The 15,850-nt window shown below is 34.4% G+C and overlaps 1 protein-coding gene across 1 annotated transcript in view; it reads left to right on the forward strand.

The window, feature by feature from the left end:
- glra1 (glycine receptor, alpha 1) overlaps window positions 1–15,850 on the forward strand; it is a 69,148-nt gene that overhangs the window by 45,280 nt on the left and 8,018 nt on the right. Inside the window, 2 exon segments of the mRNA XM_051127918.1 lie at window positions 2,119–2,333; window positions 7,923–8,069. Coding sequence (XP_050983875.1) covers window positions 2,119–2,333; window positions 7,923–8,069 — 362 coding nt within the window.

Genomic DNA, 15,850 nt, shown 5'->3' on the forward strand with positions numbered 1-15,850 from the left:
TTTACGATCAACAAAGACCGCAGTCCAAAGAAAGCGTTTGCTCTCTGTGTTTGAGCTTCTGCTTGAGTCAATACTGGCATTTTTCTTTGTCTTTATTTATATTCATTTATGCAACATTGTAGTCAATAGCTAATATTCCCAAGGGTAAGGGAATAATCTAGAGGTTTATGCTGCATCAGCTCAATAACAACTGCGAAAGCTCCACAATTCCACTTCACCCGAGTAAATGCTGGAAGTTAAATGAACCTTGACCCTGACATTTTCAGCTCGGCTGTCTAGTTATAGTGTGGGAACGTGGAAGCTTTTAAACTAAGAAAGGGATTTGACAATTCTGGTTCCAGTTCCTGTTTCTTATTGCAGTTCTGGATCTTTAATTGGTCCATTTTTTGGGACTTTAAATTTAGGAATGAGATTTGACAATTCTGGTTCCATTTCCGTTTTTTGGTTAACAGTTTTTTAATGGTTCCCTCTTTTTTTTTTTTTTTTTTTTTTTTTTTGGTAAATTATGATTGTATTGCAGTTGTAATCATATTTTGCATTTGCAAAAATTTAAATTATAATGAAATTCTATTGCTGCATGATTAGATGATTTTAATAAATTCTTTTAATGGATTTTTATTGACTTTTGCAGACTGATTATTATTTTTTTTTTTTTTTTTTTTTTTTATTTTTTTTTATTTATTCATTTATTTACTTATTTGTAGGTGGCATAAACACAAAACGAGCAACCAAAATTACATAACTATTCTTTTTTTCACATTTCCAATTCCTGGATAGCAATTCCTGACCGTAATAGTTTTTTTTTTTTGTTGTTGTTGTTTTTGCTTGCAATTTTAAGGAAGAAATACAGTTCTATTGCCAAATATTTGATCATTTTAATAAAATAATTTTTTAAGAATTCTCCTTTTGATGACTTTTGCAGATTTTATTTTATTGTAAGGATTTTTTTGTACATTTATTTATTTATTTTTTTTTTTTTTTTTTTTTTTTGAGGTGCCATACATGCTAATCCAAAATATGGAAACATTTATTTATTTATTTATTTATTTATTTATTTATTTATTTTTATTCTTTATTTTTTTAACAAAGTACTACTAACACATGACATGTATTGTTGTCATATGGGAAAAACAGTCATTAAATACACTGATCCAAGTTTGTAAGCTGTATATATTTGATTCACAAAATAACCAGTTCACAAAAGTGATTTTATTTATTTATTTATTTTTTATTTTTTGGTAAATTATAATTGTATGGCAGTTGTAATCATATTTTGCATTTGCAAATTTAAATTCTATTGCTGCATGTTTAGATCATTTTAATAAATGTGATAGATTTTTTATTGACTTTTACAAAATTATTTTATTTTATTTATTTATTTATTTATTTATTTTTATTTACTTTGAGGTGGCATAAATATTTTTATGGAGGAAATATAGTTATATTGCCAAATTATTTGTTTATTTTAATAATAAATATATATATGTTTTTAAATCTTTTTGATGACTTTCGCAGATTTTATTTTATTTGTATTTTTTTTAATTATTTATTTTTTTATTTTTTTTTATTTTTTTTTAAGGTGCCATACATGCTAAACAAGCGATACTAATCAAAAATATGGAAACATTTAATTTATTTTTAATAAGTATTACTAACAAACACATAACATGTATTGTATTTGTTGTCATATGGGAAAAACAGTCAGTAACTACACTGATCCAAGTCTGTAAGCTCAGCTCTGTATATATTTGATTCACAAAATAACCAGTTCACAAAAGTGATTTATTTAGGAATCAGACTGCACTTGTTATGAATTATGCATTCAATTCCCTAAAAAGAACCAACTCATACCACTTCACATCAAGAGCCATTCGTTCTGTAATTGAACTACACTGGTCATGCTCTCTGATTTGCTTCACACATTCAGTATCTATATTTTAGTTTGGGAAACTCTTAATAAAATCGAACCTCATTTAATTCTGGTATTTTGGAACGGTTTCTGATTATGAACCAGCTTTCGTTTCCCAACTTTATTTAAACCCTGTGATGACAAAACATTGGAGAATCGAAATAAAAAGTGAGCTGACAATAAAAAAGCGCATATTATTTGTGTTTCAGGGAAGTTCACCTGCATAGAGGCTCGTTTCCACCTGGAGAGACAGATGGGCTATTATCTGATCCAGATGTACATTCCCAGTCTGCTGATTGTCATTTTGTCTTGGGTGTCCTTCTGGATCAACATGGACGCTGCTCCTGCCCGTGTAGGTTTGGGCATCACAACTGTGCTGACCATGACCACCCAGAGTTCAGGATCAAGAGCTTCTCTTCCTAAGGTCAGTTGAGTCTCCATCATGCTAAAAATCCCAATTGTTGCATATTATTGATTGTATCACTGCAGCATGTCATGGACCTTACTAGGCTCAGTCACTGTCTACATAAACATCATACTGACCGTTTTTAAACCTTGTAGGTAGATTTACGATGCTCTTAAATATGCAGCAGCTTTGTTAACAGTCACACACATTTGCTAGAAAATAATGGCAGCATTACATGCATATTTGTATGTGCCCACACTGAGCTATATTAGAAAGCTGCACTATTAATCAAAATAAAACTCAACATGGCTTAGTGTGAAATCGCAAAGTCTAGGTAAATATATGCGCTCTGCAGCATCTGGTTTTTCAGTAAATGCTGCTCTGCTCAAACTCCAAATCTCCGTCTGTTCTGAATTTGGGTCTTTTTGATATGCATTTGGGAACACAACATATACCAACCATTTTCACATACTTGTAATCAGAAGAACTTATCAACCAAGAAGCTCTAAGAGCCGTTTTCCGTCAAAACTGAAGTTGGATGATTTAAAGTTTGAAAATGAAGAAAGTAAGACCATAAATACTATGGTTGTAATTTCATAGTTAAATATAAAATAAAATTATTTTTCTTCTTTTTCTTCTTAATACATTTTTCTCAAAAACTAAAAATTTTTGAGAAATTGCAATTGCAATTTTTTTTTAGTAATTTGTATATTTTGATTTAGTTAATATTTATATTATGTTATTTTATTATAATATTTTTTTAGTAACAATATGGTGAAATATTAATATATATTCTTTTATTTCATTTTTTATTTATAATTATTTTTATTATTAATAATAATAATATTATTATTAAATGGCATTTTAAATTGTGATCACAATTTTAATCAGAAAAACCACAAATAGTTTTCCCCCCAATCATACAGAAAGTCTGAGATGCACTTGTCCTTGATGTCCAGATATGAAGTCTAGGTGGACTTGGCTTTGAGAGATAATATGTGTCTACATTTTGTTCATTTTATAATTTATAAACGCACATTTTTGTAAAATGTTAACAAGGCTGCTGCGAAATTCCCACTGTAGCATTGAATTTGTTGTAAATAAGGTTTAGTACAAGATGTTCAGTGCCAAAGGGCTGTTTGTCATGCTTCTGAAATATAAAAAAATCCAGGCCATTCATGAAAAATAATAATAGTAATAAGAATAAGTCCTTTTCATACATATTTAGCCTGCGGCATTGGGATGACTAGGATGTGGCTGTTCAGCTATTTCATTTTTCGTTAATGCTTTGCATTGATAGCTGTTTCTGTTGATGATTTTTCAATGACCTGCTATTATTGGCCATTTATTTATTTATATACAACTTATTTCATTTGTAATTCTGATGTCGCTTTCTGTGTGGCGTGGCTGTTAACAATTAATTACTTTCTGTCATAATAGAAATTGTCCATCATTTCCAAATCTCTATGTGACCTTAAATGCACTTCTTCATCCTGCTGTAGTACATTGTTCACAAGGATTTTCAGATCCTACATGCTGCAAAATTATGAGACAGGATATAGCTGTAGTTTGACATTTTGATCATCATTTACATGCATCAAGATTTGGCACAGGTTCAGATAGGTTGTCATGCCTGACTTAAAACCCATCTAGCGTGGATTTGTGAAATTAAAGAGGACTGTATATGTACGTCCTGAGGTACTGTTCCCAGTTTTGATATTGGGCAGGCTATTTTTGAGTCAGTCATGCTTCTTGCTGCAGTAGGGTTGGGTGATCTGATGATTTTATATCATGATGGATCTTAAAGAAGTCCACAATCTACTTTCCAAGGGAATTGTAGAGGTTGTGATCTTTTGTATTCTGTAATAATATTAAAACTACTGCAATGACTGCCTATAAAAATTACTATAGTTGGCGAACTGAACTGTGTATTTGTTGCATTGTGCCACTGGTGTTACTTGCAGCATAAGTTTTTCAACCTTTCAAGTGTCAGCGCAAGCTCCAGCCAATCAGACCGCCTTATGCAAATACCCTAGTGCAGACGCTAGCATTCATGCAATGCCGGAAAAGTAATGTGATTGGCTGTTGTCACTTTGATGGTTGCACCAAATTTCAGACATGCCCTCCGCCAAGAGTTGACGGCAATGGCCCATGTGAATGTACCGTAATACTTGATAAAGCCACGTTTGCGAGTGTAGCACTTCTTTGTGTAACCACTCTATTTCTGCTGCTCCAAAAGCGCCACCTACTGGCAAAGAATGCATTTGCATTTTTAAGAAGTCCGTCTGCTGTTTTTGTTCAGACCAATGTGAAAATCAACCTTTATTTTACGCAGCAAACACGCAGAGTTGTAAACGTGACAGAAGCTAATGTGCTTTCTAATAATCTGAAGAGTTAAGACATGTATGATGTATTTGTTTTAAATTAATGTAGTAATTTATATGTTTGACTCATCCCAAGACTGAAGCCTGGAATACACTACACGATTTTTGCCACAATTTTCCAACGATTTACAGTCTGGAGGAGTTGTCGCTAGTTGCCGAAAGTCAGAGCCAGTCTGCAGATTTGATTCGACACATTCTATAAACCAATTTTCAGAAGTCGTCACAGTGACGCCACTTACAGCTGCGGCACAAAGTGGTTGCAGAAAAACACTGGTAACCAGTGGAGGTAAACGGGTAAAATCCATGGAAAAAGAGGATAAAAAATATTTTTGTGCCTTTTTTATAGAGTACTGTAGTCAAAGACGCCATTTGAAGCTAAACGCAGATTTAAACAGACATACTATGGATGAAAACTGCTATGATTACTTTACTTTTTAAGCATAAATTTGATTTAAACAATAGGTCTACATAATATTCACATATGCTATTCATAGGGGACATATTGTATTAGCCCTACAGTTACAGCATGAAATATTATTTAAACCTATTACTATTAACATTTTTACATAACTTTTTTTTTTTAATTTTATCTCCCAATTCTGATTCAAAAATGCAAGTTTATATCTCCTAATTCAGACTCGAATTAACAAAACTAGTGAGTTTGTTAATTCTGAGGGGAAAAAGCCAGAAGTGTGGGATATAAACTCTGAGCCGAGGGGAAAAGAGAGAATGACGAGTTGTTTTTCCCTAGAGTTGTGGGATATAATCTCATAATTGCGAAAATAAAGTCAGAATTTTTAAACATAAAATCAAATTTACCTTTTTATTCTTTTATTACATGGCTTCATAGACTGGCACTTGAACCGCCCACAAAAAAAATGTCATCCCTGCTTCGGATCTGTAAGACTGTTCCACTGTCTAACATCAACTTCGTTGAATAACTGCTTATCGCTGGGTGACAAGCTCTTGTAATATGTCAATAACATTTTGAAAATGACATCTAATCGAAATAATCTATACTCTTTTTACATCTAAGTATTTTGTACCGTATCCGTGTATTTCTATAGCCTTAAAGGCTATCTGTCCCGGGTTTTCTGCAACCATGCTGTGCGCGGATCCCGAATGTTTACAAACAGATAATTGGTCTCTAGAAAATCACGTAATGTATGATGGTCACAGCCTCCTTTTTTTTTGTTTTTTTTTTTTTTTAACTTTAGATTTTTATTCCATCCAGTCAGGGTATATCAAATCTTTGATATTTTCAGCTGATTTTAGAACACGTATTGTTTCATTTGTCAAGTGTCTCCAACAACAGGGTGCACGTTTCTGCATGAGTTTGATGTGATCGGAGCAACTTTAAACAACTGAGGATCATACACTACCAGACTTTATTTATAACTATTTACAAAGTCGGTAGGTGTATGGTGACTGATGTTTTAAAAATCTGTTCAAATTGTATAAGTTGTGTAGTGTATTCCAGCCTTTAGATGTAATGTTTAACGTTTTATAAGATTTTTTTTTGGTTTTGAAAAACCTGTGTCTGAACTGTAAATCTTTTACCACTTAATATGTTACCACAGACATTGCCCAACCCCATTTTACTTATGCAGTCTTTAAAAGGGTCATCAAAAGCCTTAAATTAATTTTTAAAAATCCCACAGACACACTGTTTTTGGGAGAGTTAAATTCATTTTGGGCTACCAAAATGTGAAGAGTGCCTGCCTGAAAGGCTACCAGGATTTTGAAATGTTGTGAGCCCTGGTTTTAAAATGTAACTCATTTTGGCAACATATTGTTTAATGCAATACTGTGTTTTAAATAGTGCAAACAGATATAACCATAGGTTTGTTCCAGTCTGGATATTCCCAATATTACATCTCAAAATTCAGATTCAGATTTTTTTTGTGCTATAACATGATGATAAGATATTTTGTGTAAATCATCCACCACTATGTTGCAATAATGATCATGCATTTTTTTTATTTTTTTTTATTGTCAACACTCAACATATGTCATTGGATTGCTGTATCTTCCATATGTGACCCTGGACCACAAAACCCGTCTTAAGTAACACAGGTATATTTGTAATAATAGATAAAATATACAATACATTGTGTAGCTCAAAATGCTGATTTTTTTTTTTTTTTTTTTTTTTTTTTTCATGCCAAAAATCATTAAGGTATTAAAATCTTGTTCCATGAAGATTTTTTGTAAATTTCCTACCGTAAATGTATCAAAACATTATTTTTGATTAGTAATATGCATTGCTAAGATTTTCATTCTGACAACTTTAAAGGTGATTTTCTCAATATTTTGATTAGATTTATTTTACAAATTTTCCAATATTTGTATTTTAGCCAAGTATTATCTTATCCTAACAAAACCATATATCAATTATGGTTATTTATTCAGCTTTCAGATGATATATAAAGCTCAATTTAAAAAAAAAACTGACATGTTTTGTGGTCCCCATGGTCACATATATCAAGCTACATTTATCTACACAGCTTTGTGTTTTGGCTAATACTCAAAATATTATTAGGTTTTGATAATAGGTGTTATTGATGCAAGTTATTATAAAGGTTTCAATTAACAAATGAGAAACTCTTCAGTAAGAGCATCTGAGCTTAGCTGTGAAGATCAGAGCGGAGTATTTCATCAGCTCTGTCTCAGCCCAGCACGCCCCCGTCATTTCAACAATGCTTTGTGAACCGTGCGCTCTGTAATGCCACCTAAACTCCACAACCACTTTGGTCACTGGCTTGTCAAATAAAGTGAGTCTCAGCCAAGCGGTCGGGCCGGCAGCCGAGCTCTTTTCCAGGCCAAAGAAGCAGCTCTCAGCACGTCTCCCCGAGTGCACTTCAATCGCCTGTACGCGCGGAGACCGGGCCACTTTCTGATGACGATCACACTCTGAAAAAAAATGTGCATAAAGACTCGGCTGCTTTGCCGCTAAACCTAAATTCTTAAAATTGACGTATTTTATTCATTAACACTTTGATCCTCTATCTCAGACTGGGTAGAATAGTCCTTTTAGCTCTCTGGATTTTCAGATGAAAGGTATTCTTCCCTGTAATGGGCATATTTTGCTATTTTCTCAACTGGAAAGTTTTGAGTACTTGAGCTAAGCGAGTGACTCAGTGAGTGAACTTTCAGCCAGGCGGTGACTCAGAGTTGTTCCTCGTTGCTCTTTGCCAATCCTGTTGGTTTTGTCTTGCTGCAGGTCTCGTATGTGAAAGCCATTGACATTTGGATGGCAGTGTGCCTTCTCTTTGTCTTCTCTGCTCTGCTGGAGTATGCGGCCGTCAACTTCATTGCACGCCAACACAAGGAGCTGCTGCGCTTCCAGAGGAGGAGAAGGCATCTTAAGGTGAGCCCTACAGTCCAAACACAGTCCAGCGATGAGCCCTGACCCACTCTAATGAATATTCACTGTGTTGGGGATTCAAACCTTAAGTGTTCTCATGGTTGCGTTCAGAGTTACAGAAAAAAGTAAATATTTCATCAGGGCATCGAAGAGCAGAGTCTGACAAAAAATGGCATGGTGCCACATTCAGGGCTTTCAAAACAATGCATTACTACTGATGAAAATAAAAATCACAACCTAGATTTAGTAGTTCTTAAGAGGGATGCTTAGGATTCTGCAGAACATTTCAGAGAAAAAAATGTAAAAAATTATTCCTAATATATTAATTAAATGTTTAACACAATACGATAATTAAAAGTTTTAATTATGTGCCTTAATAAAATAATACACACCACTAATTAATTTATTTTCCTGATTTTAAAAAAACATGTCTTTTTAAAAATTATAATATTGTAGAATATTATTACAATTATTATTACAAAAAGTAATGGTTTTCTATGTTAATGTATTTTAAGATGTATTTTATTCCTGTGATCAAAGATTAATTTTCAGTATCACTACTCCAGTCTTCAGTGTCACATGATCCTTCATAACTCACAGTCGAGGTCAAAAGTTTACCAACACCTCGCAGAATCTGCAAAATGTTAATTATTTTACCAAAATAAAAGGGATCATACAAAATGCATGTTATTTTTTTATTTGGTACTGACCTGAACAAGATATTTCACATAAAAGACATGTGCATATAGTCCACAAGAGAAAATAATAGTTGAATTTATAAAAATGACCCTGTTCAAATTTTACATACACTTGATTCTTAATACTGTGTTGTTACCTGAATGATGCACGGTTGCATTTTTTTTTTTCTTTTTTGATCAAATGATAATTGTTTATGAGTCCCTTGTTTGTCCTAAACAGTTAAACTGTCCGCTGTTCTTCAGACAATGTCCTTTAGGTCCCAAAATTCTTTGGTTTTTCAGCATTTTTGTGTATTTGAACCCTTTCCAACAATGACTGTATGTTTTTGAGATCCATCTTTTCACACTGAGGACAACTGAGGGACTCGTATGCAACTATTACAGAAAGATCAAACGCTCACTGATGCCCCAGAAGGAGAAACAATGCCTTAAAAGCTGGGGGGTGAAAACTTTTGGAATTTGAAGATCAACTTAACAAATTTTGTTTTCTGTGAAACATGTAAGTATCTTCTGTAGCTTCTGAAGGGCAGAACTTGAACAATCCCCCCAACCCCCCTACGCTCTTAATGCATCATTTTTCCTTCTGGAGCATCAGTGAGTGTTTGAACCTTCTGTAATAGTTGCACATGAGTCCCTCAACAGGCAGTTTAACTGTTCAGGACAAACTAGGGAATCGTGAGCTAACTTTATGAGAAATATCTTATTCAGGTCAGTACTAAATAAAAAATAACATGCATTTTGTATTATCCCTCTTCTTTTGCTAAAATAATTAACATTTTGCAGATTCTTCAAGGTGTATGTAAACTTGACCTCAACTGTATGAAATCTTTCTCACCCCAAATTTTTAAATGGTATCGTATAGCCATTATATATTAATAAAGGTTTCTTCCATAAAGTAGTCATCATATTTGAAGGTACCGTTTGGATATTCTCTCATGACTTGAGCATGCTTAGACTGAAACCATCATAATGTGAGTTGAAGTTGAAACATTAATGCACCTTCCATTCATTGAGTAATGTGAGTTGGCATGGTAAAATCTTTCAAGTGGCTCAGAAAGCTCAGAATAAATCCTGAATCCCACCGTTGTAATCCTCAGTTTGCCTCTGGGCTGCTTGTAATAGGTGCAGTGAGATTAGTCTCTGGTTCCCTTAGCCCTATACAGGTAAATCCACAGAGACAGTCTACACAGCCCTCGCTGATAGCAGTCCTTCCACCATTCAGACGCCAAGGGCAAATAATGCAAACTGTTCGGTATAAATGCCACAGATTGTCATCCAAAAGATGCCTAACCCTAGCAGCTAGGGTTTGGTTAGCATGAGTTAGCCACTGCTGATAGGTAACTGCACCATTCTGGGGGCAAAAATCATTTTTAAATCGTAAAATAGCAGTTTATTCATGTTAAAAAGTTTAGGGTCAAAAGGATTTATAAATGCCTCTTTTTTTTTTTTTCTTTTTTTTTCCAGCAAGGCAACAGAATACACTAAAAACTGTAATATTGTGAAATATTATTGCTATTTAAAAAAAAAAAAAACTGTTTTCTGTTTGAATATATTCTAAAATGTTATTTATTCCTGTAATGCAAAGCTGAATTTTCAGCATCATTATCTAGTCTTCAGTGTCACATGATGCTTCAGAAATCTTTCTAATATGAGGATTTGCGGCTCCAAAAAAAAAAAAAAATTTTTACAATATACATTTTGCCTGTCATTGTTTTTGTTCTCCGAAACTTGAAATGGAGAATATTTCTCCATTTTGTGTTTGACGTCATGGCTTCAGATAGTCGCTGAAGGGAATACTCTCACAAAGCTCATATGGCCGTATGATTAAATATTAGTGTGTATATGTAGTGTTTTCATTTCAGGAGGCGCAGCGCAGCAGTAGGTTTGCTGCATTATCATTATCACCCCCTGGTTAATGAAACTCCCCGGCCACAGTGATCCACGGCTGGGGTTCAGCCCTTCATTCTGCCTCACTGGGGCTATCAGTCAGTGCCTGCTCTCTGCACTGCAGCCCGGAGCTGTCACCTCCCTGCACTACACAATAAAACAACTCCCCGGCATTACCACAGGAGCTTATCGACCTCCTCCTCCTCCTGCATGTGCCTCTGAGAGGCAGCTGGCGTCGGGTGTAGAAAGAGGATTCCCCCTGCTGGACAACATAAAGATGTGTGCTCAGCAGTGATGGGACTGACCCCAGAGGAAGCTTGTATTGCAAATACTTGAATAGTTATTAATATACGAATCTTGAAATTGCTATAAAAATAGAGTCCTTGCACGTACTGCACATTGGGCAACCTGAATCTAGCTTGTCACTCTCGCATTAGCTTACTTGCTACTGAGTTAATGAAATCTAGAAGTGTCTAGAAGAATCCCTTCAGAAATCCTTTCCCGTAGCCCCTTGTGTCCAGAGTGCAATAGTCAGGTTCCGGAAGTAAAATCCCATTCATTTTCTCTATAGGGTTTTTTTATTTTAACGATGACTTACAAATCATTAAAGACAGACCTACTGTGAGGCACGAGGTTGTTAAACGATGGTATGTGCTTTTGTTAAAGCCATCAGCCTGCGTTATTTCAACTTTATTTTTTTAGAAATAATCATGCAATGAAATTTCTGTTGAAAAACTACATTACCCATGATTCCGCATAGAAATTTCCACCAATCAGAGAATAGCAAAATAACAAATCACGCTAAAAGAATACTTTAGCAGGCATATTTTGCAATATAAAATATGTTGTTTCTTTGTGCATTAACAACAACTTTAAAATAGATTTTAAAAAATATATATTTTTTTTATTCATCTATTGTTTTTAACTCGATTATTTGCAGTGCTTCATGGGATTGTAGTTCTTTCCCTCATTGTATTTTTGTTATTTTTTTTTTAAATGCTACTTTGCTTTAAAACAAATGTTGTAATGTTGTGATTCACTTTGCAGCTAGTTTGTTGGTTCATGCCATGTAACTCTAATGTAAAAAATGTGTGTGAAAGATATTTTAGAAAGTGAAAGGACACTATTACACTCTATTGAATGCGCACTTCAGAATCTCACTGGGAGTAGAAGGCCTTCTGAGTAGTTTTATGAATACTGCGAATTACGCTCTAAAAATTGCTGGGTTAAAAACAACCTAGCGCTGGGTAAAAAATGGACGTACCCGGCGGTTGGGTTAAATGTTTAACACAACTTTCTGGGTAGTAACCCAACTGTTGGGTAAAAACAACCCAATTGCTGGGTATGTCCATATTTTACCCAGGGCTGGGTTGTATTTAACCCAGCAGTTTTTAGAGTGTGGAAATTTTGTTTTTTTTTGTTTTTTTGCCAACAATATAGTAAAGTAGTATGTATATTTTTGGCCGTCGTAAGGGTCCATTTTTTTGTGATTAAGATTATACAGCATCTGGAAGATAAATAAATAAGCGTTCCATTGATTTATGGTTTGAGATGCAACTATTTGAAAATCTGAAATTTGAGACTGCAAAAAATGAAAATATTGAGAAAATCGCCTTGAAAGTTGTCCAATTTAAGTTTTTAGCAACGCATATTACTAACCAAAAATTAAGTTTTGATATATGGAAATATCCAAAATATCTTTGGGAACATGATCTTTACTTAATATCCTAGTGATTTTTGGCATAAAAGAAAAATTTATAATTTTGGCCAAACAGTGTATTCTTGGCATTTGCTACAAATACTGTTTTGTGGTCCAGGGTCACATTTGAATGCAGCATTAGTGTGATTGAACTTCCAGAAGTCAGCTAATTAGGTTTTACCTTAGAATTATTTCAACCAATCGGAGTGAAGGATTGAAATATGAATAGCATAGTAGTACATGAAGGTATGACTGAAATAGGAAATTTAACTAATGTTCCAGTTCTGTGTGCCAAATGCATGAGACAGTGAACAGTTTTGAGTGAACAAAGCCAAAACAGAATTAAAAATGTAAATTTAATTCATCATTATTACATGCAGAACCTTTAGGGTTCAAACGAAAATGCAAGCTCACTTCCCAGTGTTTAATCCTAAAAATGAATGACTGAGGAACAAGTTAATTTGCCTAAGTAAACTAATTTATCACTCATTCTTTAATAAAATAGTCCAGTTTATGTCTACACCGCATGAGTACATACTGCATGGCCTGTGCTATAACTGGGTGACACAGTGTGACCTCTGGACTGCAGATGTCTTTGCTTTGCCTAACAATGACGAGAGCATATTAGTGAGTAGCCTATTGATGGAGAGTAATCACCTCGTTAGGGCTGATTGTGATGCAGGGTGGATCACTCTTAGAGAACTCTGAACACTGCTGCTGCTGTTCATATGGGGGGAGATTGTCTATGCAAATAAGCACGAGTAGATAAGTAAACCGCCGTCACACTCCTCTGGCTGGCCGTCCTGAGTTGGGGTGGTGAAGGTGCAGTGTGAGGCTGATTTGTCTTGTTTTATTCGGTTTGGTGCAGTCTGAATTATAGTGCAGCTCAGCGTGCTGGAGTGTTTAATAGAGCTAGAGGTGTTGAGTGGACTTGGCACTGGGCAGTAGTTTGCTGCAAAGTACTGCAGTCTTTTGTTGTTGCTTATTATGGCACTCTCTGGAATACTTGATTCCTATTGGTTGGTCAGATCATTCGAAAGTCAGGTGTTTTTAAATAATGTTAGGTAATGTATTCTGACTACTTTTGAATTACTTTTTATGTAGCTTTTGACATTGTATTACTCAGGGTTTTCCAAACTGGAGTAAATAAATGAACTGCAGAGGTTTTTATGAGTTTATTTAAAATCTGTTAATTAATTAAAACGAAAAATTGAATACATTCAATGTCATTTTTACATTTGGAATATTTTATTAGTTTACATACATGTCAATGTGACCATTAGCCAACATCAGAGTTTAGCAGTGTCTTGTAACTTAATTTTTTGTCTCATTCCCAAATTTAAAAGCATGAATTGCAAATGAAATTATTACATTTGCATGTCCATTCTATATTGTAAATATTCAAATGACACACAGTAAAATTTGTAATTATGTAATCCATAAAAAAGTAACTGTAATCTGATTATGAGCATTTTAAAATGTAATATAATCTACTTACAAGTACAAGTAATTTAGTAATCTGATTACGTAATCCAGATTACATGTAATCAATTACTGCCCAGCACTGTTTGCTAACAGTATCTGTGATTTGTTCTTTCTCTCCACAGTCTACAAATACGATAATAAATATGATTAATCAATATTTCATATTTATTTATAGTCATACTGATGCTTGGCAAACCTCTAACAGAATTAAAATTCTGCACGTAGTATGTCCTGCGCTGCTTGTGCTGCAGACATGAATGACATGTCAAATCATGTGGGCTGTTCAAGAGAGGATTACTTTTCTAAAATGGGTTGAACAAAATCCTGTAGTTACATTGAAGGAGATCATAGCACCTTCAGGCGAGCTCTTTTGACTTGTCAGTAAGCAACCACCCAGAAGAACCTAAAAACCCTATAGCATAACGTGTTAAAAACTACTTAGAACAACTACATAGCAACACCTTGGCTACCTTTTAGAACACCTTTGCATAGACTACTGCAGGGGAACAAATTGGTAAACTCTGTTCATGACTTGGTAAATCGAGGGAAGGAATTAGTAAATCGTGTTCATGATCTGGTAAAGTGATGGAATGAATTAGTAAATCGTGCTCACAACTTTGTAAACGGAAGGAACAAATTAGTAAATCATGTGCACAACTTAGTAAACTGAGGTAACTAATTTGTAAATTTTGTTCACGACTTGGTAAACGTAGGGAACAAATTGGTAAATCGTGTTCACGACTTGAAAAACCGATGGAACAAATTAGTGAATTTTCACGACTTAGTAAACAGAGGGACAAATTAGTCAATTGTGTTTACGACTTGGTAAACCAATGGAACAAATTTTTAAATCGTGTTCACAACTTGGTAAAACAAGGGAACAAATTAGCAAATCGTGTTCACAACTTAGTAAAGCGATGGAATGGATTAGTAAATCGTGTTCACGACTTGGAAAACCAATGGAACAAATTAGTAAATCACGTTCACGACTTAGTAAACCGAAAGAACGAATTAGTAAATTGTGTTTACAACTTAATTAACCAAGAAAACGAATTAGTGAATTGTGTTACGACTTGGTAAACCAATGGAATGAATTAGTAAATTGTGTTCACAACTTAGTAAACAGAGGGAACAAATTAGTAAATTGTGTTTACGACTTGGTAAACAGAGGGAGCAAATTAGTAAAGCGTGTTCACAACTTAGTAAACTGAGGTAACTCATTTGTAAATTGTGTTCATGACTTTGTAAACCGAGGGAACAAATTAGTAAATCATGTTCACGACTTGGTAAACCGAGGGAAAAAATGTGCAAATCACATGTGCAACTTGGTAAACCAAGGAAACAAATTTGTAAATTGTGCACATAATTTACTTTATTTAATTTTTTTTCACCCTGCATGTCATGTGCGGGGCTCCATAGAATACTTTGTTGAGTGTAATCATGTTCAAAGTCCCTGAAAACCTCTGCAGTCCCATTTAGCCAATCATTGGCAAGCATCATATTCAAGACACGTAAAAGCTTTAAAAATCATGTGGGATATTATTGATGCATTTTATGTGGTAGAATAAAACATGAAAATATGTTGAGCTTGGGTTAACCTCAGACCTTATTTCAGGTGTTTAACCTAAAACCCATTCAATAAAATCTGTGGACTTTGGATTTAGGACTCATTCCTGCAGCAACATCTATTGTGGTAGTAACTTTTTTTTTTTTTCTTTTTTTTTGGCAGATGCTTTGTTATAAGAAAAAGCGCAAGGCTAAATACATAGCTCTATAAATACAAAACGGAAGTGTTCATTTAGTAAGCATATTTGGAATCAGTGCTTGGCCTGAAATGTCGCTCTTGAGCCAGCAATTCTCATTATATTCTGGAGGTCACTGCACAGGGTTATGGGAATAGAGATTTTTAGATGTGTTTGGACCGACGATGCAGCTGATGTCAGTGATTGTTCTGAAACAGAGCTGAAAATGATTCTGGCCATTAAAGAAACCGGAAAGGCATAATACACTTGCAT

The sequence above is a fragment of the Labeo rohita genome, chromosome 14 (genome assembly GCF_022985175.1).
Source record: "Labeo rohita strain BAU-BD-2019 chromosome 14, IGBB_LRoh.1.0, whole genome shotgun sequence".
Taxonomy (NCBI): domain Eukaryota; kingdom Metazoa; phylum Chordata; class Actinopteri; order Cypriniformes; family Cyprinidae; genus Labeo; species Labeo rohita.